General features: G+C 36.8%; 9 protein-coding genes across 9 annotated transcripts; 5 read left to right on the top strand and 4 right to left on the bottom strand.

Annotated features, from left to right (window-relative positions):
* Positions 1 to 1,396: 1,396 nt before the first annotated feature.
* Positions 1,397 to 4,468, bottom strand: MONOS_13630 (uncharacterized protein). Its single transcript, XM_067866348.1, has one exon. The coding sequence runs from the start codon at positions 4,394 to 4,396 to the stop codon at positions 2,201 to 2,203; it is 2,196 nt and encodes a 731-aa protein (XP_067732816.1). The 5' UTR covers positions 4,397 to 4,468; the 3' UTR covers positions 1,397 to 2,200.
* Positions 4,469 to 4,873: 405 nt separating this feature from the next.
* MONOS_13629 (uncharacterized protein) lies at positions 4,874 to 5,373 on the top strand (the record flags this gene model as incomplete). The annotated part of the gene is made up of 2 exons (XM_067866346.1): positions 4,874 to 4,908; positions 5,106 to 5,373. The coding sequence occupies 2 exons, from the start codon at positions 4,874 to 4,876 to the stop codon at positions 5,371 to 5,373; spliced, it is 303 nt and encodes a 100-aa protein (XP_067732815.1).
* A 93-nt stretch (positions 5,374 to 5,466) lies between these two features.
* On the bottom strand, positions 5,467 to 6,249 carry MONOS_13628 (uncharacterized protein; the record flags this gene model as incomplete). Its single annotated transcript, XM_067866345.1, has 1 exon — positions 5,467 to 6,249. The coding sequence occupies one exon, from the start codon at positions 6,247 to 6,249 to the stop codon at positions 5,467 to 5,469; it is 783 nt and encodes a 260-aa protein (XP_067732814.1).
* A 745-nt stretch (positions 6,250 to 6,994) lies between these two features.
* MONOS_13627 (uncharacterized protein) lies at positions 6,995 to 7,395 on the bottom strand (the record flags this gene model as incomplete). Its single annotated transcript, XM_067866344.1, has 2 exons — positions 6,995 to 7,103; positions 7,214 to 7,395. 2 exons carry the CDS (start codon positions 7,393 to 7,395, stop codon positions 6,995 to 6,997), a joined length of 291 nt encoding a protein of 96 aa, XP_067732813.1.
* Positions 7,396 to 8,644: 1,249 nt separating this feature from the next.
* MONOS_13626 (uncharacterized protein) lies at positions 8,645 to 10,328 on the top strand (the record flags this gene model as incomplete). Its single annotated transcript, XM_067866343.1, has 2 exons — positions 8,645 to 9,076; positions 9,140 to 10,328. The coding sequence occupies 2 exons, from the start codon at positions 8,645 to 8,647 to the stop codon at positions 9,923 to 9,925; spliced, it is 1,218 nt and encodes a 405-aa protein (XP_067732812.1). The 3' UTR covers positions 9,926 to 10,328.
* Positions 10,329 to 13,056: 2,728 nt separating this feature from the next.
* Positions 13,057 to 13,478, top strand: MONOS_17123 (uncharacterized protein; the record flags this gene model as incomplete). Its single annotated transcript, XM_067870013.1, has 2 exons — positions 13,057 to 13,221; positions 13,341 to 13,478. The coding sequence occupies 2 exons, from the start codon at positions 13,057 to 13,059 to the stop codon at positions 13,476 to 13,478; spliced, it is 303 nt and encodes a 100-aa protein (XP_067732811.1).
* Positions 13,479 to 14,838: 1,360 nt separating this feature from the next.
* On the top strand, positions 14,839 to 16,447 carry MONOS_13625 (uncharacterized protein). Its single transcript, XM_067866342.1, has one exon. It carries the CDS (start codon positions 14,911 to 14,913, stop codon positions 15,832 to 15,834), a length of 924 nt encoding a protein of 307 aa, XP_067732810.1. The 5' UTR covers positions 14,839 to 14,910; the 3' UTR covers positions 15,835 to 16,447.
* A 2,860-nt stretch (positions 16,448 to 19,307) lies between these two features.
* MONOS_13623 (uncharacterized protein) lies at positions 19,308 to 19,829 on the bottom strand (the record flags this gene model as incomplete). Its single annotated transcript, XM_067866341.1, has 1 exon — positions 19,308 to 19,829. One exon carries the CDS (start codon positions 19,827 to 19,829, stop codon positions 19,308 to 19,310), a length of 522 nt encoding a protein of 173 aa, XP_067732809.1.
* A 1,864-nt stretch (positions 19,830 to 21,693) lies between these two features.
* MONOS_13622 (uncharacterized protein) lies at positions 21,694 to 23,852 on the top strand. Its single transcript, XM_067866340.1, has one exon. The coding sequence runs from the start codon at positions 21,790 to 21,792 to the stop codon at positions 23,527 to 23,529; it is 1,740 nt and encodes a 579-aa protein (XP_067732808.1). The 5' UTR covers positions 21,694 to 21,789; the 3' UTR covers positions 23,530 to 23,852.
* Positions 23,853 to 24,992: the final 1,140 nt, after the last annotated feature.

Raw genomic sequence — 24,992 nt, 5'->3', positions numbered from 1 at the left:
ATGAAGAGAGGCAGAAACTGGAGTCAGGACTGTGAGAGATAATGATTGCAGCAGAGATGCAACCACAGAAATTCATGCACTCATAAACGAATATGTGGAAGAACCGAAAAAGCGAAGGAGATAAAGATGAAAAAATAGAAGACAAAAGAAGAAGGAAAAAAAACATGGCGAAGAGAAAGAGGCGTTTGAAGGAGAAAAGAAGGAAATGGTTGGATCAGTTGTGCAGACGATAATTTTCCATATTTCTTGTTTATTAATTCGTTGGCCAGATTGAGCACCAAAGTCAACAACAGAACAGACACGAATAAAAGATGGAGCGTATCTGCCAACATTTCTCCCACAAAAGTGAACAAGCAGCATCAAATGCTCTGAAAGGATTGTCCAGATTGAGCATATCACATCCTCCTTTGTTATTCACATCTTCATTCCCATCACCAGCTCTGGCATCTTTCACCTCAAATACTGATGAGGGCAGAAGGATTTCGTCCTCCTCCTCATGATCACTCATGGATGGCATGGCTGTTGATGAAGAGATGGATGAATACATCGCATGCTCAGAGAATTATGAAGTGTGAGAATATTGATAAGTCATTGAAGATTATTCTTTGTCTTCGTGAAATGAATGGAAGATATTATTTCCCACCACAAATGGGAATTGAACAGCTGTTTTCGTTTCATTCATCTCGTTTCTTCCACCCAACAACAGAAACAGCGAACCCCTCAAATCCACATTCAAGTGATTGGTAAAATCAGATTCAACACGAATGAAGTGGTTGGATATAAATTCTCCTGCATGGCAAATGAAGATTCTGTTTCTGTTGTTGAAGTGAATGGAAAAGAAAATCTTTTCCAATTCTCATCAAAAGATTCATGTCTGAACATTTGGCTAAAAATGCATCCAGCTGAACATTGTTCAGCAGAAAAGATGTTCAGATGATTGTGATTGATCCATTTATTTTTCTCCTTTCTTCAATGGCATTTCCATAGTTTCCATCTCAAACAGTTCACGAGTCTTCTTCATGGAATCATTCACGCTCTCTCCTCGAGGTTTTCTTCTCTTCATCTGTTTGCCTTCTTCCACAATTCGAAAGAGAAAAAATTCGATTCGAACTCTGATTTTTGTCATTCAGATATGTTTGAAGAGAATTTCTCACACTTCAATAAATGAGTTTTCAACAACACCAATGGAGTCTATTTCACAAAAGAATTTCCTATTTTAATAATCAATTTTATTTTTTCCACACATATTATTGTGTAATGTGATTTGTCAATGCGATAGAAAAATGTATATTTCTTCGAAGCTTTTTTTTTTATAAATCATTAATGTGACACTGACAGATGTTTGTTATGTCTTTCTCAGAAATTGTGACTTCGTGTGAAATCAAATGAAACATCTGAACGTCAAAGTTCATGTTGTCTTTGTGAATATTCTGTGTATTTTGCAAGACAGCAACGAAACACTCTCAATTCCAAAAAATGAACAAACTTGAGCCAATAATTAACTGAATCGCAACTGTTGAATCTGATCAAAATGGCTGCAACAAAATCGTCAAAGCACAACAACCAAAAACAACAGTTCTCTCAACTCCAAAATCACAGAAATGCTCATTTCATTTTCAAAATGCCAAAGTGAATTTTCGGTCACATTGACAAATTGGAAAAAAGAAAAAATAAAAAGAAAAATAAAAAGAAAACAAGATGATTTGAATTGAGATTTTCTTTCATTATTTACAAAATCAAATAAAAATTGAAAAGATATATTTTGAAAAATAAGCAAAAATAAAAACTTTGAAATGAACAGCTTCAATTGTTCTGCTGAAATGAAAAAACAATCGAAAGCAAATCGAAAGGACATCAAAATGAGATATCTTTGAAGCACGTCCAACCATCTGCCAATAGAACAAAACCAACTTCAAAGAAAGAGAGAAGAAAGAAAGAAAAGTCATGAATTAAGAAATGTTGCTAAACAGCCTTAATTTGCACACATGCAAATCAGTCGGTTCGTTTGTTTAATGCTTCAGAAATAATATCTTCAATGCAAATGATTCAATCACTCTTGCGGTATTATCAGCCTTCTTCCATTTCTGGTGCATCTAATTCAACTCTCGCCCTCTCGCCTTCGTCTTCAGCTGAAATGCATTGTTTCATTCGTGATGGCAATGGATCTCGCTTCAAATAATAAATCTTCATTATTCCCTTCCTATTCGATCTTCATCTTCAAGTGAATTTTCTTTCCACTTCTGTTCTGATGCTTTTGTAACATTTCTTTGATCAAATCCATTATCTCTGTCATCCCTTCATCATCAGTTTCACTTGAAACTTCAACATCAATTTCATCAAGAGCTTCATCAGTGGAAATTAATTCATCACACTTCATCCATTCCGGTACCTCGCTTTTAACATATCTTTCCCAATATTCTTCCACTGTTTTTCCATCCTTATCTTTAAATTCATTTTTATGTCTCATCCATTCTGGCGGTTCTGTTTCAGTAAACTGAATCCACTTCATCGCCATTGTTCGTCCAACTTTATCTGTGATTTCATTGCTATGTCTCATCCATTCTAGTGGCTCTGTCTTCACATTTTCTATCCATCGCATGGCCATCGTAATTCCATTATTGTCTGTAACCGTATTCTCGTGCCTCATCCACTTCAGAACATCTGTTTTAACTAGCTTTATCCAGTGCATGGCCATTGTTCTTCCATTTTTATCAGGAAATGTAACTTTATGTCTCATCCAGACTGGTGGCTCTGTCTTGGTTTCCTTTATCCAGTGCATGGCCATTGTACACCCATCCTTATCAGCAAATACAGGATCATGTCTCATCCATTCTGGCGGCTCTGTTTTAACGTCTTGAATCCATATCATAGCCATTGTCCATCCGTTATTGTTGCGAAGTGTTATATCGTGTCGCATCCATTCTGGTGGCTCTGTTTTGACATATTTAATCCACAGCATGGCCATCGTCCTTCCGCTCTTATCAGAAAATGTGGCATTATGCCTCATCCATTGAAGAGGCTCTTTTCTGATATGAATGATCCACTTCATGGCCATTGTTTCTCCATTCTTATCATCAAGTGTAATACCGTGTCTCATCCATTCTGGCGGTTCTGTTTTTGCATGTTTTATCCAGTACATTGCCATCGTCATTCCGTTATCATCCACAAGCGTAATGCTATGCCTCATCCACTCAGGAGGTTCTGTTTTTTTCTCCTCAATCCACTTCATCGATAATGTCCTCCCATCCTTCTTGCTTTGTGTGTTATCCATTATCATCCATAAGGGAGGTTCTGTCTTGACTTCCTTTAACCAATGCATTGCCATTGTTCGTCCTTCTTTATCAGCAATTTCGTTGTTATGTCTCATCCATTCTGGAGGTTCTGTCTTGACATGTTGAATCCACTTCATTGCCATTGTTTCTCCTTTGTTGTCTTTGTGTGTAATGATATGCCTTATTGATAAAGGCGGTTCTGTTTGGACGAATTGAGTCCACAGCATGGCCATTGTTATTCCGCTCTTGTCTGCAACTTCAATATCATGCCTCATCCATTCAGGTGGCTCTGATTTTACAGATTGGATCCAGTGCATTGCCATTGTTCGTCCAATCTTATCGGCAAGTGTGATGTTATGTCTCATCCAATTTGGTGGCTCTGTTTTGTTCTCAATAATCCACCTCATTCCCGGTGTTTGTCCATTTTCATCTTTCAATGTTTCATCAAATGCCATCCATTCTGGAAATTCAGTTTTAACATATATTTTCCAATGATCTGCCATTGCCCATCCTTTCTTGTCTCTAAGTGAATTGCGGTGCCTCATCCATTTCGGTGGATCGGTTTGAACAATTTGAATCCATATCATAGCCATTGTTAAACCATAATTGTTGCGAAATGCATTATCATGTCTCATCCATTCCGGTGGTTCTGTTTTGACATTATTAATCCATAGCATGGCCATGGTTGACCCAAATTTGTTGCTAAGTGTAATATTATGTCTCATCCATTCTGGAGGATCTGTTTTAACACAGATAATCCATAACATGGCCATTGTGAATCCATTCTTTTCACCAAGGGTGATGTTGTGCCTCATCCAGACTGGCGGTTCTGTTTTAACATTATAAATCCAATTCATCGCCATTGTCAAACCTTTTTTATCATGAAGCGTTATTTCATGTCTCATCCACAGTGGTGGTTCTGTATGAACATATCCAATCCACAGCATTGCCAATGTCCAACCATTCTCGTCAGAAAGCGTGCTGTTGTGTCTTATCCACTCTAAAGGTTCTGTCTTCTTCTCAGCAATCCATCGCATTGCTTCTGTTCTTCCATCCTTGTCCCTTATCAATGGATAACTTTCCAATTTTTGCATATCTGTTGTATATCTTATTTTACCGCTCATCACTTCGGTTTTGCTGCTCGTCCTGCAATATAAGCAGAAAAAATTTCAATCGTTAAAAAATATTATTTGAAATAAATATTATATATATGATCATAAATGTTTGTAATATTTAGAAATAAACTTATTTTTTAAATAAATAAGAAAATGAGCATAAAGCGATTGCATGATTTTTGGCAGTGTTGCATTTTGTTATTCAAACATTTTTTTCAAAACAGAAAAAAATTTTAATATTGATTATTCATATTTTTATTTCATTTGACGTTCGTTTAACAAATTATAAGTGAATGAAAATGAAAAGCCAAGTTGTGGAAAATAGCAAACCTGTGAAATTATGTTGAGTCTTATATTTTCTGCTCTTTTGCTTTTGAACAAAGATTTTAAGAAACATTCGAAAAATTGAATTCAGTCATTTCTTTTCACCAACTCATTTCTTTTTTATTTTTTATTTTTTCATTCACATTTCAAATCTCTTCAGGGATGCATTCATTTGTATCAGCCACAGCAACAGTTAAGTGTGTGAGTGTCTGAGGGTGTGGCAGAAGACATCGAAGGGACAAATATTCATTCATTCATTCACTTGGACAACTGAAAAGAAGAAGAAACAGATTAACAGGAAGAAGAGGAAGAGGAGGAGGAAGAAGAAGAAGAAGAAGAACAAAGAAAAGAAGAAGAAAAGGATGTGTTTGGAGATTACATTCTGATGCAAAAGATTAAAAGAAGACGAAATTATATCGAAGCAGACAATCAAGTCAGATGAGCAGATGAAGAAGAAGGAGAAGAGGAAGATCACATTCATGTTGCAGAGGAAGATGGCACAGCTGAGCGAGAAGAACAACAAAGAGAAGAAGAAGAAGAAGGTGAAGAAGGAGAAGGAGAAGGAGAAGAAGATGATGAAGATGGTGGAGATAATTGAGATGATGAAGATGAAAGAGATGAAGGAGAAAGAAGGAGAAGGAGGAGTGGTTAGGGAACTGTGAGGCAGAAGATGAACAGGATGCAGAAGGAAGCGAAGATGCTGATGGTGCTGTCGAAAGTGCAACAAGAGACAATAAGCGAGAAGAAGGAGGTATTCAAGAAGATGGCCGAGAAGCAGAAGAAGAGCAAATCAGTCTGAAATGTGATAATACACAAGGGGAGAGAAGCTTTTCTTGTTGAACTTTGCACAGATGTGGCTGTTTGTGTATCTTGTGAGGAAGGAGTTCAAAAAAGATGAGGCATTCGTTCTTCTTGTTCTTCGACACGGCGCTTGAAAGGGCAGAGGAGAAGAAAATCAAGATGTTATTTGGAGAGTCTGAGAAGATGCAGCCAAAGATGGGAGTGGCTGATGTGTTTGTGTTTCTGGAGTTTCTGCTGAATAATAACAGGACAAAAGAAGATAAGCAGAAAATGGAGATAAATTCAATGAATGATGCCACATGTTCTGGTGATCCATTTGCTTCTTCGTCTTCATCGTCTTCATCGTCTTCATCGTCTTCATCGTCTTCATCGTCTTCATCGTCTTCATCGTCTTCATCGTCTTCATCGTCTTCATCGTCTTCATCGTCTTCATCGTCTTCTTCTTCTTCATCGTCTTCATCGTCTTCATCGTCTTCTTCTTCTTCATCGTCTTCATCGTCTTCTTCTTCTTCATCGTCTTCATCGTCTTCATCATCTTCCTCTTCTTCCTCTTCATCGTCTTCATCGCCATTGTTGGCGGCTGGTTGAGTCATCGTGTTCGAAGGCGAATTCTTTTCTGTGTGTTCCATTGGTAGACTCCACAGACACACCCTGTGTTGCCGTTGAGGATCTTCTGTGATGAATGCAAGCTGCTTTTGTTTTCTCTGTCTTTTCCTTCGCATCTGTGCTGGAGACATGTCTTTGCCACGACTTCTTCATGCTGTTCATAAGCCATCCAGATGTGTGTGTGTGTGTGTGTGCGTGCGTGCGTGCGTGTGCAAAGAAGATAATTTGAGTGCGCTTCTGTTTCCTTCAGAGAACAATCCGATTGAAAAGAGAGAAAACGCCAACATTTTGAGCTGCTGATGAAGGTGCTGGACAACCAGGTGTGTATGCTTTTAATGATGTCTGTGGGAGGGTATTGGCAGAGGTGGAGGCGAAGCGATATGTGCCTGTTTGTCTCTCTCTCTCTCTCTTTCTCTCTCTCTTTGTGGAAGCTGAACAGCCGAAGGCGCAAAAGAAAGAAGGGCAGCTGATGGTGTTTTGGATGACGATGATGCTGGCAGAGCTTGTTGCAATGCAGTTTTGGAGGAATGATGAAAAAATTGAGATCTGCTTTTCGGTTGCCTCAATGTGATGGGCAGAACGTTGAGAAGATTCACGAGGATATGGCGAGGGGAAAAGGAGAGGGAGAAGTATTTCTGTCTTGCCATCTGTTTCATAACAATCATCATCTTCTTCTTCCTCTTCTTCTTTACCTTCTTCTTCTTCTTCTTCTTCTTCGCAGTGAAAAAAAACAAGTTATGAGTGAAAACAAGAGACGGAGATCAACAACATGCTCCTATCCTTTGAGTGAGCATTGGGCGTGATTGACTCTTCGGTTTCACCTCCCCAGTTTTTCATCAACTTCGTCTTTCTCATCACAAAAGTCTTCTTTTTTCCTTATTCTTCCTCTTCCTCTTTCTCATCATCATCTTCTTCTTCTTCTTCCTCCTCTTCCTCTTCTACTTCTTCGTCCTCAATATCTTCTTTCCCCTTCTCTCTCTCGCTCCTATTTCGAAAAGCGCACATTTTCATTCAAAAAGTTTTTCGAATGAAAATAACATTTCTTCAATCCCAAAAAAAGAATAACTTTCTTTAACATATATATCTGAGCAAAACACATGGAAAGAAGAAGAAGGTGAAGAAGGTGAAGAAGGTGAAGAAGGTGAAGAAGGTGAAGAAGAATAAGAAGAATAAGAAGGTGAAGAAGGAGAAGATGATGACAATGGCGTTGTTGAAGAAGAAGACGCACTTAAGATCTCAAGTATCGGATATCTTCTGTTGGAGGATATTCTCAGCATTGCAACCTCGTTCTTTGCCCTTGTGGATAATATTTCAATGATATAATTCCAACGGCGATAGCAAAATGACTAATCCATGAAACCTGTCATTTGCCTCCAGCTGCCTGTATAACGCCAAAATGACAGATTAACTCGTATTTGTGGCTCTCAAGTCAAGGAATCAAATTCAGTTCCATCCCTCTCCTAAGTCCATAAAAGCAATGTTCTTTCCTTTCGATACGAAGAAATGTGCCTTGTTCTGCTGTAGCTGCTGCCAATCTCCTGTTTCAGTCATCTGCCCCAATCTCTCCAACAAATGAGTTTGAAAATATCTCCTTTCTCTTCAAAAATCGCTTCCTTTTCAGAGAGATTGATCATTCTTCCTTTTTAGTCTTGAACATCTTCTAACCCCGTTGATTTCTGCTCCATCAAAATTCATTTTTCATCGTTTTTCGATGCATCGCGCATGTTGAGTCAAAAATAAGTAACATAAACATTCGTAACAAAAAATATCCAGGCTCTAATATATTTGTAAGATTGTGTTTGGATCTCTTCTTCCCTGTTTTCCAAAATAACGAATAAACTGACTTTTTCAAATAAATTGTCTGAATCACGACTTTAGAGAGGATACAGATGAAAATATCTTCACAATCAAAAGAACAATAAAAAGCACATACACAACGTCTTTTGTGTTATGAATTAAATTGTTGGATTTCCTTTTTCCATCCAATTACCAAAAATCAACTGACAGAATTTCAATATTTGTGCACTGCCATCACTGCCTGCAGTTTCTACTGGAAATAATATTTCTAAATTCCGCAGTATGAATTCATTCGTCAACTTTCATTTTGCAAATTGATATTCCAGTTCAAATAATGCTTTTCAATCAGTGAATCCATAACAAATAAAAGAAAGAACACAAAACTTCTATTTTTCTTCGAAATTACTTGCCAAAGATAATATACGAAGGATGTCGGTGTGAGTGCACGCACTTTGACTTCCATTTGTGTTAATATTTTTCGCAAATTTCTTCTGCCCAAACATTCTCGTTTTCAATGTGAATGGCAAAACTGCATTGTGTTCTGGACACAATGAACTTTAAAAAATGCAGGGCATGGACAACACAAAAAAGTTCAATGGTAAGCAGTCGTGGTTGCTTTTGAATTCTTGTTTGCAATGATTTTTTTCTTTGTTTTTCTTTTTTATTGAAGGATTGCTTTCAGAGCTTGAAGATTGCACCGAAGTTGAGCAGAAAGTCAAAATAGAAGAAATGAAAAGAGTCATTGATGAAATGAATAAAGAAGAATTATATGCTTTTTTTAAAACAGATCTATTCAACAAAATACACGAAATGATTGAAGAAAAGAAATTATCTTTGGAAAATGCAATTTTGGTGCTGAAGCATATTGGACATTGCAAAGTATTGAAACATATTTGGAACAATCATTTTAAAGAATCTTCGTTGGACAAAAGATTTGAGAAGATGATAATAGAAGAAGAAAAGAAAAAAGAGGAGAAGAATGAAAAACTTCTGATTGATCTTTGTGAATGCTATCTTTTGTTGAACAGGTGGGCTTCTGAGGAATTGCTTTCAACTGGCGTGTCTTGCCTTTTGAAAGTTGCACTGAATAAAGAAGAAAACGAAGAGGCACAAAAAGAAGTGGAAATAGTTTTGCTGGCTTTGAGTGGATTTGGATATGGAGTGTGAACATTTCTGTTTCCTTATTTTATATTATTGATTTTTCATTCCTTATTTTTTCATTAGGAAGTGGAGCAAGAACTTTTCATCAATGAAATCAAGGAGGTCATTCAATATCATCAAAAGCATCACAATCTTACACGACTTGCATGTCAATCATCTTGGCAGTTTTTGATAAACGGATTGCCATACTACAAAAGCTTTGAAGGAGTAATTGTTGATGAGCTGCATTTCTTAAGGGAGGCGGAAAGAGAATTGGAAGAGCTGATGAAAAGTGTGAATAGGAAGAGAGAGAAAGAAGCGGAGAAAGAGGAAAAAGAGACAAAAAAAGAGCTTGTTTTATTGAGATGGCTAAATACCTTGGAACGTTATTTTCTCTATTGCACAATGTGGAATGAAGAATTTGTCGGACTTTTAAACAGTATTGTTCGGGTATTTCTGGCAGCTAAGGATAATAACAGAGAAGTGAGCCTTCAATGCATTCATTTATTGAAAGAAATAGCAGATAATAGGGTTGTGAAAATTGAAGACTTGTTAAAAGGAGGAGCTGTTGATGTTGTTTTGGAGGAGTTTCAACGACCAACGTTGAATGACGAAATAACAAGTGGATTCTTGGAGTGTTTTGATATTATTTCAAGTGGATTGTACAAAACAGAAGATGAAAAAGAGGAGGAGGAAAAAGTGAAAGAGGAGGAAAGGAAAGAGATGAAAATGAAAATGTTCGAAAAGATGGAAGAAGAAGGATACGAAGATATCATCACAAGCTTAAATAAACTGCTTGACTTTCTTTCCTATGAATATTATTATTATTCATTTTCATCGGACATTGCAGACTATTTTGTGAATGTTTAGAGAAAATATAACTTTATATTTTATTTTTCAATAGTTCGAATTTTCTTTTCTCATCATTTCACAAAAAGGAAAGCAATCCTTTGAAGAGCTTTTCGTGGTTTTTTCAACAGAGAATTTTACAAAATGGAATTATTCTGCCGTTGATAATTTTCTGAAAGGTTCAAATACGAACATCGTCTGAATTAATCAAGTGTGTTCCAATTAAAAATAAAAAAGTTTATTCTGTCACTGCTTTTATTTATTTGATTGGTTTGTATTAATCAAATTTGATAAAATATAGCTTTATTTCTTAATTTCTTAATTTCAATTATTTTTTCTTGTTAAGTTAATTCAACAATTATCCTGAACAGTTTTTTGACACTTTTTTTGAAAAGAATGACAATGAAAATTTGTATGAGGAGAACCATATTGTCTTTGTAATTTCAATTATTTGCCAAAAATATCGATTTTTAACATATGGGGGAAAATACGGACTTTCAAGCTTATTTTGCACAATCATTGAAAGTTTTGTTTCACTTATTACATTTTTAAACTCAACCAGATTTCAAATAAATTTGATTTTCATTTTTGAAAGCATACGCCATTGATATAATAACATTATGTTATGTGACATCACATGTATTTCAAAAAATAAACCCATTTTTTTCAAAAATTTTAATCACAAAAAGATAATCTTACATGAGTAATTATTCAATGAAAATGCCTGAAGTCAAATATTTTGTCCCATATGTTTGCGCATTTGTAGAAAAGCACCCATATAATAATCATAGACATTTGTGTGATTATTTTCAAAATCAAAACTGTTTCGAGGCTCATCAATTCAACGTTTTTCACCATTGGGATTATTAATTTTCTTACAAATGTTTCAAATATTTCAGTTGTTTCAAAAGATAACATTTGATCGAAAGAAAGACAAACATGTCGTCAATTGGAGCTTCCACTTTTCAGTGATCATTCACAAACATCGGAAACAAATTTTAAAATTGAATATTTTTTAAAAAATAAAAGAATATCAAAAATAATTCCCATCAAGCAATTATTTGATTTATTGCCAAAATAGTTTCACATTCAAAATTGCTTCGACATTGGAAATTTGCATTTCTTTTGGCTTGAATAACTTTTTTATCCACGTTTATCAATTGTGGGACATGATGTGTGTTGTTCTTTTTGAAAAGTCGCACATATTTTATTTTCTGTCTCATCAAACAGATTATTTTTTTCATTTCAGAAGTTATTTCGCATCAATTCCATTCTTTTTTATTGCAAAAATGAAATAAATCAGACTTTTTTTTGATTGTGATAATTGGTCTCTTTGTTATTTGAAAGTGAAATTTTATTATGAAGTGCTTTTAACCCATTAAAAAATGATTGTGTTTAACAAATTAAATGAAGTCTCATTTTTAAACAAAAGGGGTATTTTTCTTGAAGAGATGCAAATATAAAAGATCTTGATTAAAAAATTGAACCATGTTTGATAATCATTAAAGATAAAATCGTCAAACTTCAACATTTTGCAAATTTGATCAAAGAAAGGAATATGATTTGAGATTATTTTTATTGTGGAGTAATTTGAAGGTTTTGAATCAAAATCTTATCAAATATGGTTTTGTTTAATTTTTTCCAGATATAATAAATTTGTTGCTTATCAAAAAGAATCACCCAAATGTGAAATTTTCAAACGTTTGGACAAAAGAAATTGAATAATAAAAAATATGATGAGAGAGAATTCTTTTGCAAAAAATCAGAAACGAACATGGAAAAAATTCGGATATCAAAAAACAATGGTGAATATTAGATATTTGTTGAATAATCTTTTGATTCAAGGATGTGGATAACATCACACAAGTATTTGGTAAAGATGGACAAGAGAAAGAATGAGAAGAAAGCTGAGAAAAAAATAGAAAGCAGAATTTTGGAGGAGATGTGCAAAGAACAGGAAGAATGATGATTATAAAGTGTTTAATCCAATAATGGAATGTTGTTTTTGTTTTTGGTTTTTGGAACTGCTAAGTGTTGCAGATGGAGTAAACCAGTGAGAAGAGTGAAGCGATGACCAGTTTGATGGTGGAGTTTTATTTTGGAGAAAGTGTTGTGAATTTGAGTTTAATAATAATATTTGTGAAAAGAAAGCTTTGAAGTTGAGGTGCACCTGACTGCATGAAGGTGAAATGTATTTATTTGTTGTATATTATTTTTTTTGAAGTCACTTTTATTTTTTTTTCAAATCAAATAAATAACACGTGGGAGATTATTTTTGATATCATATTATTTCATTCAAAAATTTCTATTTGAAAATTTCACTTGAATATTAACGAAAGAATTGCATAGAGTGAAAAGGCTTATAAAAGATATTTTCATCTTTATTTCAGCTTAACATTTGTTTTTGAAATGGTTTTGATGAAATTTTCATTTGTATGAAAAACTCTTCCCAAAGACAAACATCCTTTGAAAAAATAATACACCGAAAAAAGTTATGATTTCAAAAATAATTACACACGCGTTTTGAACAAATTTTCGTTCCCACTTTCATAACCTAACCAAAATGGAAGATCGAACTTGATGAAGCTATTATCATCACTGCAGCGAAATGTCTTGAACGAAAACAAAATTTTTTCACAAAATATTCATTTTTTGAATTTTTTAACAATAAAATGAAAGCAATTATAATTTAAAAATGTGTCATACAGTCCATAATCAATTCTGATATTTATTTGTCTGGTGCAGATGACTATATTTGAATTCAAATTCCATTCAAGAGAAAGAAAGTTTCTTTGTTTTGAACAAATTCGTGGATCATATCCATAAAAATATTTGGATATGAAAAGAAAAAGTGATACAACTTTGTGCATCGCAGCTGTGAGGGCATGTGGTTTTGATTGAGGTGCATGAGATAATTAAAAATATGTTTTGGAGGGATTGAGACATTTGTGGGTGAAACAGGATTCTGGAGGAGAAAAAATGATCGAAGCTTGAAATGAATGAGAAGATGTTATAACATGAATTTTCTGAGGATGAAGGATGTGTAATGAATGATTGTGGACGTGAAAGGAGGTTTTCCTTTATTGAATTCATCAGGAGTGAGGGGCGGGGTTCTTGTTTATTACTGGAGAAATGGAATTTGATGCAGTGAGATGGGACGAGATGGAGGAAAGGAAGGCGGAAGATGGGTGGAGCGAATAGACAATGTTTTTATTGGAGGAAATGATAAAAGTTGGATGAGAAATGGAGATATATGGGGAGAAGATGGTTTTATAAAATACACTGAGAGAGGAGGCACATGTGGAAGGTTAAGGGAGGTTATTGCGAGTACATGAGCGGTTAGGGATGAAACTTCGGTGGAAAATTGTGCGGAAGGGAGGAAGAAGAAAGTGAGGGAAGTTTTTGAGTTTTCGCATATTATTTGGAGGACTGTTAGGTTGCGCCTGGCGTTTGCAGCGCAAGGGATGGAGGTGGAGGCGGAGGAAGATGGGAAGAAGGAACATTAACGCTGACACTTTGCATTGATGAAGTGGAGGCAGATGTGCTGCGTGGATGGAGCGAGATGAGGGGCTGACCACAAGATGGCTTCGATCACTCGATACAGAAAAATGATGGGAGCATTTATTTTTTATTGGGAGAAGAGCGAAGGGGAATGGGGAGATTGAGAGAGAAGGAGAAAAGAATATTATCATTGCTTGTGGAGGAGATAATGGATGTGAGGCAGATGTGCGTTTTTGCAATGAGGGAAAATGAAGAGAGAGAGAAAAAAAAGAAAAGGCGATGCAGCAACAAGGGATGGGAAGGGGTTCTTCTGATGGAATGAACACATTTTGATATTTCAATCGAACAGAGCTTATGGAAGTTATTCCACGTGAAACAAAACCGAAGGTTTGGGCTTTGGGTATTATTTTCAGGAGCAGAGGTGGAAAAGAAGAGGAGACGAGACAGATGGAATTTGCAGGCAGAAAGGGACGATATTTTGCGAAGAAGAAGAAGAAGAAAGAAGAAAGTTTGTGAAGATTATTTGCAACAAAGTCATAGGTTTGCATGTTTATTCAATGATTTTCATCATCTTTTGTTATTTTTCATGAAACTTGGCTTTTTTTTGCAAGAATGATGAATGGCAATGAATGAACAAGGAATGAGGAAAGAGAACATGTTGGGTGCATCTGAAGAGACAAGGACATGACAAATGAAGGGGAGCATGGAGGAATAAGATGGATGGAATAAGAAGGAAAAGAGAAGAAGACATTCTCTTTTTTTATTTTTTTGGAAGGTTTTGGAAGGCACATAAGGCGAATCTTGTCAAAAGCCGAAGGAAAGAGAGAGAGAGAGAAAGAGGGAAAAGCGGAACTTGTTTGTGATATCTTCTTCTTCTTCTTCTTCTTCTTCTTCTTCTTCTGCAGCAGAGACGACACAAATTGAACAGACAACTGCCTCTTTTGAAAAGACACTGGGAATGTTTTGTTATCAAGCTCATGTGCTTCGAATTCTGCCAGCATTGCACAAACACCTGTGCCTATGCAAATGCTGTGGATGAGTGTTATGCGGATGCAGAAGAAGAAGAAGAAGAAGAAGATCCAAAAAAGAGAAAAAGTCTGATTTCATCATTTGCTTTCATGCTTTATCTCCATCACTTCCTCATCGCTCTCCTTTTTTCTCTCTTCCATTTTCAACAACCTTATTAGTTGCATCATCAATTTTTTCTTCTTCCTCATTCATTTTGCTCAAAAGTTCCTAACAATCTGCTGCAATTGGTATCATTATCATTTCGGTTGTATTTTTCTCATTCTTTTTCCGTGTTTTCTCTTTCTCTCTGATTATTTTTATCGGTTGTCATAAATAATATTTTGTTACCAATTTTGTGAAATATGTTCGTCATATTTTGAAAAAACGCTATTTAAAATATTATTCGCCCTTTACAAATTATTTCATTTTTTGATCTTTTCTTTTTCGATTGAAAAACAAACAGCACTTCATTGTATCCGCTCAAAAACACAGACAGAATGGGAAACGAAGCGGGCTCTTTAAACCCAAAGATAGATGAATGTGGAATGACAAGAGCAATGAATTGGATTGTGGAGAACAAAACAGAGCCACCAAAATATATGAAACATGATATATCGATAAGGAATAAGTGGGGAAGAACAATGGCAATGCTGTGGATTATGGAGATAAAAACAGAACCTCCAGAATGGATGAGGCATGACAAGGAGCTTACAGACAACGATGGATGGACAATGGCCATGTGGTGGATAAGGGAAGTCAAAACAGAGCCACCGAAATGGATGAGGCATCGCAATTCTCTTGAAGACAAGAATGGGTTGACAATGGCAGATTATTGGAAATTTTATACAAGAGCTGCATTTCCAGAATGGATGGCATTTGATGAAACATTTAAAGATGAAAATGGACAAACACCGGGAATGACGTGGATTATTGAGAACAAAACAGAGCCACCAGAACAAATGCGACACGACAACACACTTGCCGATAAGTGGGGAAGAACAATGGCAATGCTGTGGATTATGGAGATAAAAACAGAGCCACCAGAATGGATGAGGCATGATATTGCGCTTCGCGATAGAGGTGGAGAGACAATGGCCATGATATGGATTGCAAATGTCAAAACAGAACCTCCCAAATGGATGAGGCATGACAAGGTGCTTGCAGACATGGATGGGTGGACAATGGCTATGATATGGATTATCTATGTTAATGCAGAGCCATCTGAATGGATGAGACATGGAGCGGAACTTCATGATAAGAGTGGAAGGACAATGGCAATGCATTGGATAAGACATGCAAAGACAGAGCCACCAGAGTGGATGAGGCACAACGCAGCCATTAGAGACAAGGAAGGAAAAACCATAGGGGATCATTGGAGAATTCATGCTGACACAGAGGTACCATCTTGGATGAACGGTTGATTATTTCATTTCATATGTTTGCTTTCTGAGACAGAAAGGAAATCATTTTTTCATCTGAATCAGATGGCATGGGAATATCTGAGCTGCAGTTTTACCACAGTTCAACAATTCTCATGATATTTGCTGATCTTTGTCCTTTTCGAAGGATTTTTATATCCTTCAACAGGAAATTAAGGATTCACTTCAAAGAATGTCTATTTCAATCCATTTCCTGTTATTCTTCACTTGTCTGTATAACTCACCAAATTGTTGAAAGGACTTTTGTCGATTTTTATAACTTTTAGAAAGCGAGCAATTATTATTTGAGAAAACGATTCTTTCCGACTTTTTTCTCCCATTTGAGAGAATCCCATTCACTCTGTTGGTTTGAATAATTTGTGCACTTTTATTCATCCTATTCAACAGTTTTGTCAATCCATTTCAAATTTTATTTTTAATTTCATAAAGAGAATAAATTCTCTTTGTTTTTGAGAATTTTGACAACTTCTATTATCATTTCAAAAGCATTTTCACTCACCTGATATTCTGAATTTTTCTCCATTTTTTGCAAAAAATCTGTTAAAATAACTTGGAAAAAAAATGAATTATTGAATTAAATTGTTAAAAAAAAAAATCTCTTTCATATCGAAAGCTGGAAAAGAAACTGGGACAAATTTTTTTCATTTATGAAAAATTCAAAGATCTCTTTCAAACATTTTCTGCAATCGAATGATTATTATTCCAACATTATCGTGCAATCTTAAATATAAAAATATAAAAAACGAAAAAAAAACTTTGAAAGAACTGCTTTGAACAATATTCATTGAACAGAAAATTTTGTTCCAACAGTCGGGAGATGAGAAGGGAATTTATGGGAAAGAGAATGGAGAGATAATTTTCTTTTTTTCAAGTGAAAAGGAAACAAAATTTTAACATTATTAACAGAAATTTTTGTTTCATTTTTTTTTTCATTTTTTTTGTCTCTCCTTTCAACAACAACAACTACTACTACAACGAAAAAAAAAAAAATTAAATGCTTTTCAGTTCATGCAAACTTCTTTTTGTGAAAAAAAATTTGAAACAAAAAATAATATATCGTTCATTTTGATCAAAGTTAAAAATATATGTTTTATTATGAAATTAAGTTTTATATGCTTGAACTATTCTGCAATTGCTGCTTCATGAAATTTTTAATGTGTATTTATATTATCTTTCTTATTATTTTTTGAATTTGATAATTATTCAAACTTGTAATAAATCAGAATTTTTCCACACGCAGAATGAATATCAACGATTCATGCTAGCAATTATGACATATGCAAGTTAAAATGAACAGAATTATTATAAAAAATGTGGTTTGCTATTTGTATTTTCTTGCATGCTTTATTTTATTTTGACTAAATTTTATAAACTTATTAGTTGCAAGATTCTCAATACAGCAACTTTATCCTATAATCCATTATGTGAATAGCCCAATTATTAGAGGAAATATATTTCGGAATGCCAACAGAATCAATGAGCATTTAAATCCCAATAATGAAGTTCATAAATCCTGAAGAAGCAAGCGGATTGAGGATATCAAAGGGTTCAAGAGGAAATAAAATGAAGTTGATCAAGATGTCGTTATTGAGTAGAGTTCATTCGAAGCATTCATACAGAACGCAACAGAAACCATTCACATCATCCAGAATATTCAAAACGAGCCTTTGAAAATGGTTGTTTGTAACGCAATGATGAAGGATGTGACGGATCGAAATGCTAATGGAAGGGCGATGCTTACTATGTTGAACGAATAAGGATATTTTAATTATTCGTTTTCAACTCTTTCTGAGTGCTTCTGCTCAACTACTGCAGGAGGTGGCTTGTTATTTCTGGTGAGCGCCTCACATGCAGTTAACTCAGTGCCCCTCAACTCGTCCATTCTCGCCATCAAGTGTAGCCACTTAACTTCAACAACTTCTTATCAGCACCTCACATTCGCTCTCACACTTTTCCTCCTCTCCTCCGCTTTACAACTTTCCATTGCAATTATCAGCCTCCAGCACATCCTGTTGTCTGTCAGCGCCTTCGAGTTCAATCAATGCAGGAGCGCATCATCACACAGCATGGCTGCAGAGCATCTTGCGTTTTCGCAGGGCAGAATCCTCTGCCTTAACACTGCTGCATCAAAATATACAGCATTTTTTGTTCATCTTTCCGTAACTGCACAAACGCATGCGCAAGCTTATCCTTCGGCTGATCTGCACTTTCTGTGCATTCCCCTTCTACATGTTTAGCCCTGCCAAACTGCACCTGATCGCAATGCGTGTTAGCATCTGGCAGCAAAACAGATGAACAGACACAGCCGTAGGCACAACAAGGGAGCATTGTGAGTGTGAACTATGCTGCTGACATTCTCTGGGGATGCATGTGTTCAAGGAAGCTCAACAGAAACCGCTGCATGCGTCAATGCAAACAGAAACAGAAATAGACACAGAAACAGCGCAGACAGTATCTGCTTGTGGAACGTGTCGCTTGCCCATCTGTGCCACACAACAGCAGCCATCACCGATTTCATTGTGGCAAACATATTTGATGGGGCATTGTTTGTCTCTGACGACACTCTCAGCACCGACACACAGCTTCTCTTCAACGCCCCCTTGGCAAAGAATTCTTTATCCAACTACAAGCTGATCCAACAAAGGTTAACCATCTTTTGTATTTGAAAGGAAGAAAAAAAAAAGCAAATTTGACAAGAATAGCTTTTCTGGTGTGGAAGAGAAGCAGATGCTGTTCAGAGAGCCTCAGATATCACCTTTTTTACATAATTCTGCTAACACATGAACTTCGATAACTACGATGATGGAACCAGAGTCACTGAAAGATTTTCTTCAAGAAACCGAAAAAAAATCTTGTGAGCCAACAACAATGGGAAATCAACAACAACAAAGTACGTTGAAGAACAGCACCATTAAAACTCGACTTTATTCTATGATTGCCTTTCAGAAACACCTTTTTATTCTTAAGAATAATTATTATCCAATTTTGTAACAGACATCCCTGCCGGCAGAAATATCCCCGATTCATCTGATTCGCACGTTCTGGATGAAGAAGAGCCATCAAAAGATCATTTTCTTCAGAATCTCTTCTCTTCGTTATCATCAACTTCATAAACTTTATCTTCCTCTTCTTCCTCTTCCTCTTCCTCTTCCTCTTCCTCTTCCTCTTCCCCTTTCTCCTTCCTCTGCCTCTTCCCGCTCCTCAAGCACTACCAGCGCAATCGCTTCATGCAACAGAACCACATCCTCCTCCATCCTCAGCCCCTCCACCGATTGTACCTTCTCCACAATCTCCCCCACTTCATACACTGCAACCCCCCCTCCCCCCCTCTCCATCACTTCGCCATCCAGCTTCACCACCAAATATTTCAATTGAGACGATCACCATATCTGCAGCGACGTGTCAAACAGGTCGTAGATCGACGTGAACGCATTCACATCTGCTGCCGCAAAGATTCACTTGCCCCCCGACTTCGTGCCCACCGATACTGCAAGTGACGGAAGCGGCGCCACCAGCGGAACCGAAAGCATCGTCGAAAGCGCCACATCGCATGCACACGTAACACTCCCACACAGCAACGCTCTCCTAGCCACAACATTACTCCGCAGCAGCATCGACAGCGGACACATGTGCTTCACATTTACTCCAACCGCGTCATGCACCACAATCCGCAACCTTCTCTCTATGTAGTTCACCGCTGCTGTAGACGTGTATAACGAAGCCACCACCGAGGCATCCGAAGAGTCAGTCACAGGCGCTGATGATGAAGATGAAGATGAAGATGAAGATGAAGATGAAGATGGCTTATCATCTCCTGCTGCCTCCTTCTCTTTGCTTCTCCGCCTCCTGAATGGCGAAGTTGGTCGGCGTGCTGCTCCAGTTGAAGAAGACGAAGAAGACGAAGACGAAAACGAAGAAGAAGAAGAAAAGAAGAGGAAGAAGAAGAAAAAAAAGAAGAGAAAGAAGACGAAGAACATGAAGAATACTAATGCGCTGAGCGAAGAGACAACTTCTGTGCTGCCCCAGCAACAAGAAGCTTTTTCGGATACCCCACCGCGTCTGCCTCCTGTTCTACAGGCGAAACAAGTTCAACATCCACATTCGGATCAGAAAGATCAACCAGCTGCGAAAGCTCTCCGTTCTCGAGCGATGGGAACAGTTGGAGCAGGGTTTCTTCAGCTGAAGGGGTGAAATGTGAAGAAGAAGAAGAAGAAGAAGAAGGAGAAGGAGAAGGAGAAGGAGAAGGAGAAGGAGGAGGAGGAGGAGGAGGAGGAGGAGAAGAAGAAGAAGAAGAAGAAGAAGAAGAAGAAGAAGAAGAAGAAGGAGAGGAAGGAGAGGAAGGAGAGGAAGGAGAGGAAGGAGAGGAAGGAGAGGAAGGAGAGGAAGGAGAGGAAGAAATGGAGGGATTTGTTGGATCTGTTGTCAAAGACTGAGAGTGTTATGATCGAGAAAATAAGCTCCGGTGAAATGTCAATGTTCTTCACAAGCTTTTCATCAACAGGCTTGTGCGTGTATATTGAATGGATGATTCGTTACTTCTCTTCCGAGTGAAGGAATGTGAATTAGAAACTCATTCGCTCTGTTTGAAGATTTCCAATCAAAATAGACATTCATCTGCAGTTCGAGACACATCTCCCTTCCGCTCTTCTTGAATCTCATCGAATAACTGATGAAACAGTTGTCTTGTCTGAAATGTCTTTAGCCTTCTTTGAATGACAGTTGCTTCCTTTCCTTTCGGAGATTCTCGATGATACAGACACATTTCCAGCCACAACCCGCACTGCTGACTGGATGGTGGTTACTTCTTTGTCCTTCTCTGTTTCATTGCTTGATGCGCTTGAAAAAGGAGATTATGACACACCATCACGAAATCGATGTTCACAAGGCAACTCAACATTTGCTCTTCTTTTAGAAGGACATGTTCAATGTGGGTGGAAAAATGAATTGTTGGAGCTGATAGTAACAGAGACAAGACAGATGAAGATGGAAAAAAAAAAGGATGAGGAATTCGAAGAAGTGAATGTTGATGAGGAAGAAGAAGAAGAAGAAGAAGAAGAAGAAGAAGAAGAAGAAGAAGAAGGAGGAGGAGGAGGAGGAACCATTGAACTTAGTTATGAATGCAAAAGCCAGTCGCTGAGAACAAGTTTTATCATCTTCTCACCAATTCTCAGACACGATCAGTTTCTCATTGATTCTTGTCATGTAATCTTTGAACATTAATGCAAAGGAATCGAGTAACCGATGTGTTTACAACTGCTCTGCCCTTCTTCTTTATTGCGTCTCAAAAAGAGGGACAATTCACAAGTATGTTGAATCTTCGATTCTGAAAATGTACTTCTTCTTTTTGAGTGCTTATTCTACCTTCGATCTTCATTTTTCATATTTTTGTTGGCCTTTCTTTTGTCCACCCAAAGATCTTTCAAAATTTCTGTTGAAGATTAAAATATGGCTGAAAATGTGGTTGGAAACATTTCAATCGTTTTCCTTTCGTTTTTATTGACAAATGCATCACAGCTTCAATGATCTCGATAACTTGAATTCGCTTCACTCAATTTAACAAAATTTGATGTTGAAAATTAATTTAACTTAAGCAGTATCCGCATATCTGAACCATTTCACAATCGATCGTGTTCTCATAAGAGAAAATTTCATTCATGTGCTTTTATTTCTTTTGATTTTTAAAATTTCGTTCAATTGTTTTTGGTTCAGAATAGTCGCAAAAAAAGAAAGAAAGAAAGAAAGAAAAAAGAAACATCAAAAAATTGAGAAAAATATCAGAAAACATCGCGAGGAACAAAATTCATAAAGCATAAAAAAACTTCTCAAATATTGCAGAGACCCATAACAAAACAGAGTTATTGAAAGATCGAACATATTTGTTGAATCGCTTGTTTGCAAGCAAAAAGTGTTTTCAGTTTTGTAGAGAATAGCAAGGAAATGGGAAATAAAGTTGATGCGATGAATCCTGATAAAGATAAATGGGGAGATACAAAGGCAATGAACTGGATCCAGTTATATCGAACAGAGCCTCCAGAATGGATGAGACATGATATTACACTTAAAGATAATTGGGGAAACACAATGGCCATGCTCTGGATAGAAAATGTGAGGACAGAGCCACCTGAGTGGATGAGACACGACAACACACTTGCTGATAAAGAAGGACGGACAATGGCGATGAAGTGGATTCAGTTTACTGAAACTGAACCATCAGAATGGATGAGACATGAAAGTTCACTTCGCAACAATTATGGATCGACAATGGCAATGATATGGATCTCACATGCCAAAACAGAACCACCTGAATGGATGAGACACGACATCACACTTCGCAACAATTGTGGTGCAACAATAACTATGATATGGATTGAATATGTGAAGACAGAACCACTTGAATGGATGAGACACGATCCTGCACTTAACAATAAGAACGGATGCACAATGGCTATGTTCTGGATCGAATTTGTGAAGACAGAACCACCTGAATGGATGAGGCATGATAATGCTCTTAAAGATATTTTGGGAAGAACAATAGCAATGAATTGGATTATTTTGAAAGAAAATACTCCACCGGAATGGATGAGGCACGATCCTGCACTTGCAGACAATGATGGCTGGACGATGGCCATGCTGTGGATAAGTAAAGTTAAAACAAATGTTCTGGGATGGATGAGACATGACATCACTCTGCGCAACAAGGACGGGTGGACGATGGCGATGATCTGGATTGAAAATGTGAAAACAGAGCCACCGGAATGGATGAGACACGACGTTACGCTTGCGAACAATGATGGATGGACGATGGATATGCTGTGGATAAAGCACATCAAAACAAATCCGCCGGAATGGATGAAGGAGGACAAAGCACCTCGGGAGAAAGAAAAGAAAGGAGAGGGAGCAAGCTGTGAAAATGAGAGAAAATGTGAAAGATGTGAAGAAGGAAAGAATAAAGCGAAAGTTTTTGACAGAAATGGAAGAACAGAAGCGATGAACTGGATTGTTGAAAAAAAAGCAGAGCCTCCAGAGGAAGTGAGGCACGAGGCGACAGAGGGAGACGAGGAAGGAAGAACAATGGCGATGCTGTGGATAGAGAATGTGAAGAGCGATCCGCCGGAATGGATGAGGCACGATGTGGGGCGTGGAGACATGTATGGGAGAACGATGGCCATGCGCTGGATTGCGAATGTGCAAACAGAGCCGCCAGAGTGGATGAGGCACAGGGGGATGCAAGTGGACAAGGACGGGTGGACGATAGCGATGTACTGGATCAGACACGTCAAATCAGAACCACCGGAGTGGATGCGGCACGAGGTTACGGTTGGGGACGGGAACGGATGGACGATGGCGATGCATTGGATTGGAGATGTTCAAACAGAGCCGCCGGAGTGGATGAGACACGAGGCAGTGTTTATTGACCAGAATGGAATGACGATGGCCATGCACTGGATTACGTGGGTGAAGACAGCTCCGCCAGAGTGGATGAGGCACAGAACAACACAAGTGGACAAGAGCGGGAGGACGATGGCGATGCTGTGGATTGCGAATGTTAAGAGCGAACCGCCGGAGTGGATGAGGCACGATGCAAATATCAGCAACAAGGAAGGGTGGACGATGAAGACATTTTGGAAGAACTATGTTGAGAGCGAGGTTCCGGAATGGATGAAAGGGGATTGCTAAGTTTGAGTGATTGCTTTGATTGTTCGGCTGCTGTGTGGATGGCTGAACAAATACCATGCAACGATTGAAATGAACGTCATGTCAATGTTTTTTGATTTCTTCTTATTTTTTGGTGCAACTTTTCATTTTTTCAGAATAATAATTAAAGATATTTTATTGCTTGATATTTTTCATTTTTGTATCTCTGCATTCAATTTGTATTTGTTTGCTGATTTTATTGCTTGTTGATTTGAGACACACTTCAGCATTTTCCAACGTTTTTGCTTTGATGACAAACAAAAGACATCACTTCATGATGATTAAAAGTTTGCTGTCTTTCAAAACCTGTTATTTCTATTTGTCTGAAAAAATCTTCTAAAAATATATTTCAAAAGATATGAAAACATTTCCATTCATGATATTGCTTTTTAATTTTTTTTTTTTTTTTTTTTTTTTTTTTTTTTTTTTTTTTTTTTTTTTTTTTTTTTTTCGATATGTGTGCTTTTATTCATCACTCGATGTGTTCGAAATTCAAACTTTGAATTCCAACTGTTTTTCAATATTGAAAAAAAATATTAAAGCTTCAAAAAAAAGTCAAAAAAAGCAATCAGAAACATAATTTGAGGAATGAGAAAAGAAGAGAGAGAAGCGTTATTCTTTTTATCAAAAAGGTTTCAAATGAAACTGTGCATTTAAAGAAATCTTTTCTTGAAGAGTTATTTCATTGTCTCTCCTTGAAAAATAAATAATAATGAACAGACAACACATAATCAACAAAATATATTTCTCGAATGAAATGTATTTCAAGTTGCTTGAAAATATTTAATTCGAAATTTTAAAAAAATTGAAAGCAGAAAAATGAAAAATCATAAAATCTGAAGATTCTGATATTTTAAAAAATTAACTCTACTGAAATTGTTAAACATAAAATTATTCATTTTGAAACACATAGAAAATGTATATGCGGCTTGAGAAGTGTCCTTTGATCAGATTTTAGAGAATTATCCATTCAAAAGAAGTTGTGAATTTTTTAGGAAATGAAGAGATTTGAGTTGAATAGAAGGAATTTCTATTAAAAAAAAGATAAACGGATGGAACATTCGGAATCTTTTGAATATCTTTTTGGTTGGAAGAGGATCAGCTGAATGCATCTTTGAAAAAGGCTTTGAAAAGATTCTTTGAATGTGGATTGGAAGAAGAAGAAGAAGAGACAAAAAAAAAGAAAGAAAAAGAATATCTTTGCTTTTTAATTCAGCCACAAACACAGGGTTGTCATTCACTCATATTGATAATTTGTGGACCACCACTTCATCTTCAGCAAAGCTGGCAGATCTGCTTCAATTGCTTGCTACATAGCTGGACACGAAGCCTGGGAGCAAGCGGTTTTTGCCAGCTGCATTTGTGAATGATACTTTGAAGGAGTGAAAATCGTTTTCATTGGAAGACGTTGTTATCTGTGGGTTGGTTGCGGTTGTTGCCATCTT

This window comes from Monocercomonoides exilis, assembly GCF_001643675.1.
Source record: "Monocercomonoides exilis strain PA203 chromosome Unknown scaffold8-1962414, whole genome shotgun sequence".
In the NCBI taxonomy this organism is placed as follows: Eukaryota; Preaxostyla; order Oxymonadida; family Polymastigidae; genus Monocercomonoides; species Monocercomonoides exilis.
Note: the sequence above shows the minus strand (reverse complement) of the source record. Positions and strands in the feature narration are given on the sequence as shown.

Bases quoted from the DNA above. Each gene is read 5' to 3' on its own strand.
- MONOS_13622 (XM_067866340.1), top strand. From the start codon at position 21,790: ATGGGAAATAAAGTTGATGCGATGAATCCTGATAAAGATAAATGGGGA.
- MONOS_13625 (XM_067866342.1), top strand. From the start codon at position 14,911: ATGGGAAACGAAGCGGGCTCTTTAAACCCAAAGATAGATGAATGTGGA.
- MONOS_13630 (XM_067866348.1), bottom strand. From the start codon at position 4,396: ATGAGCGGTAAAATAAGATATACAACAGATATGCAAAAATTGGAAAGT.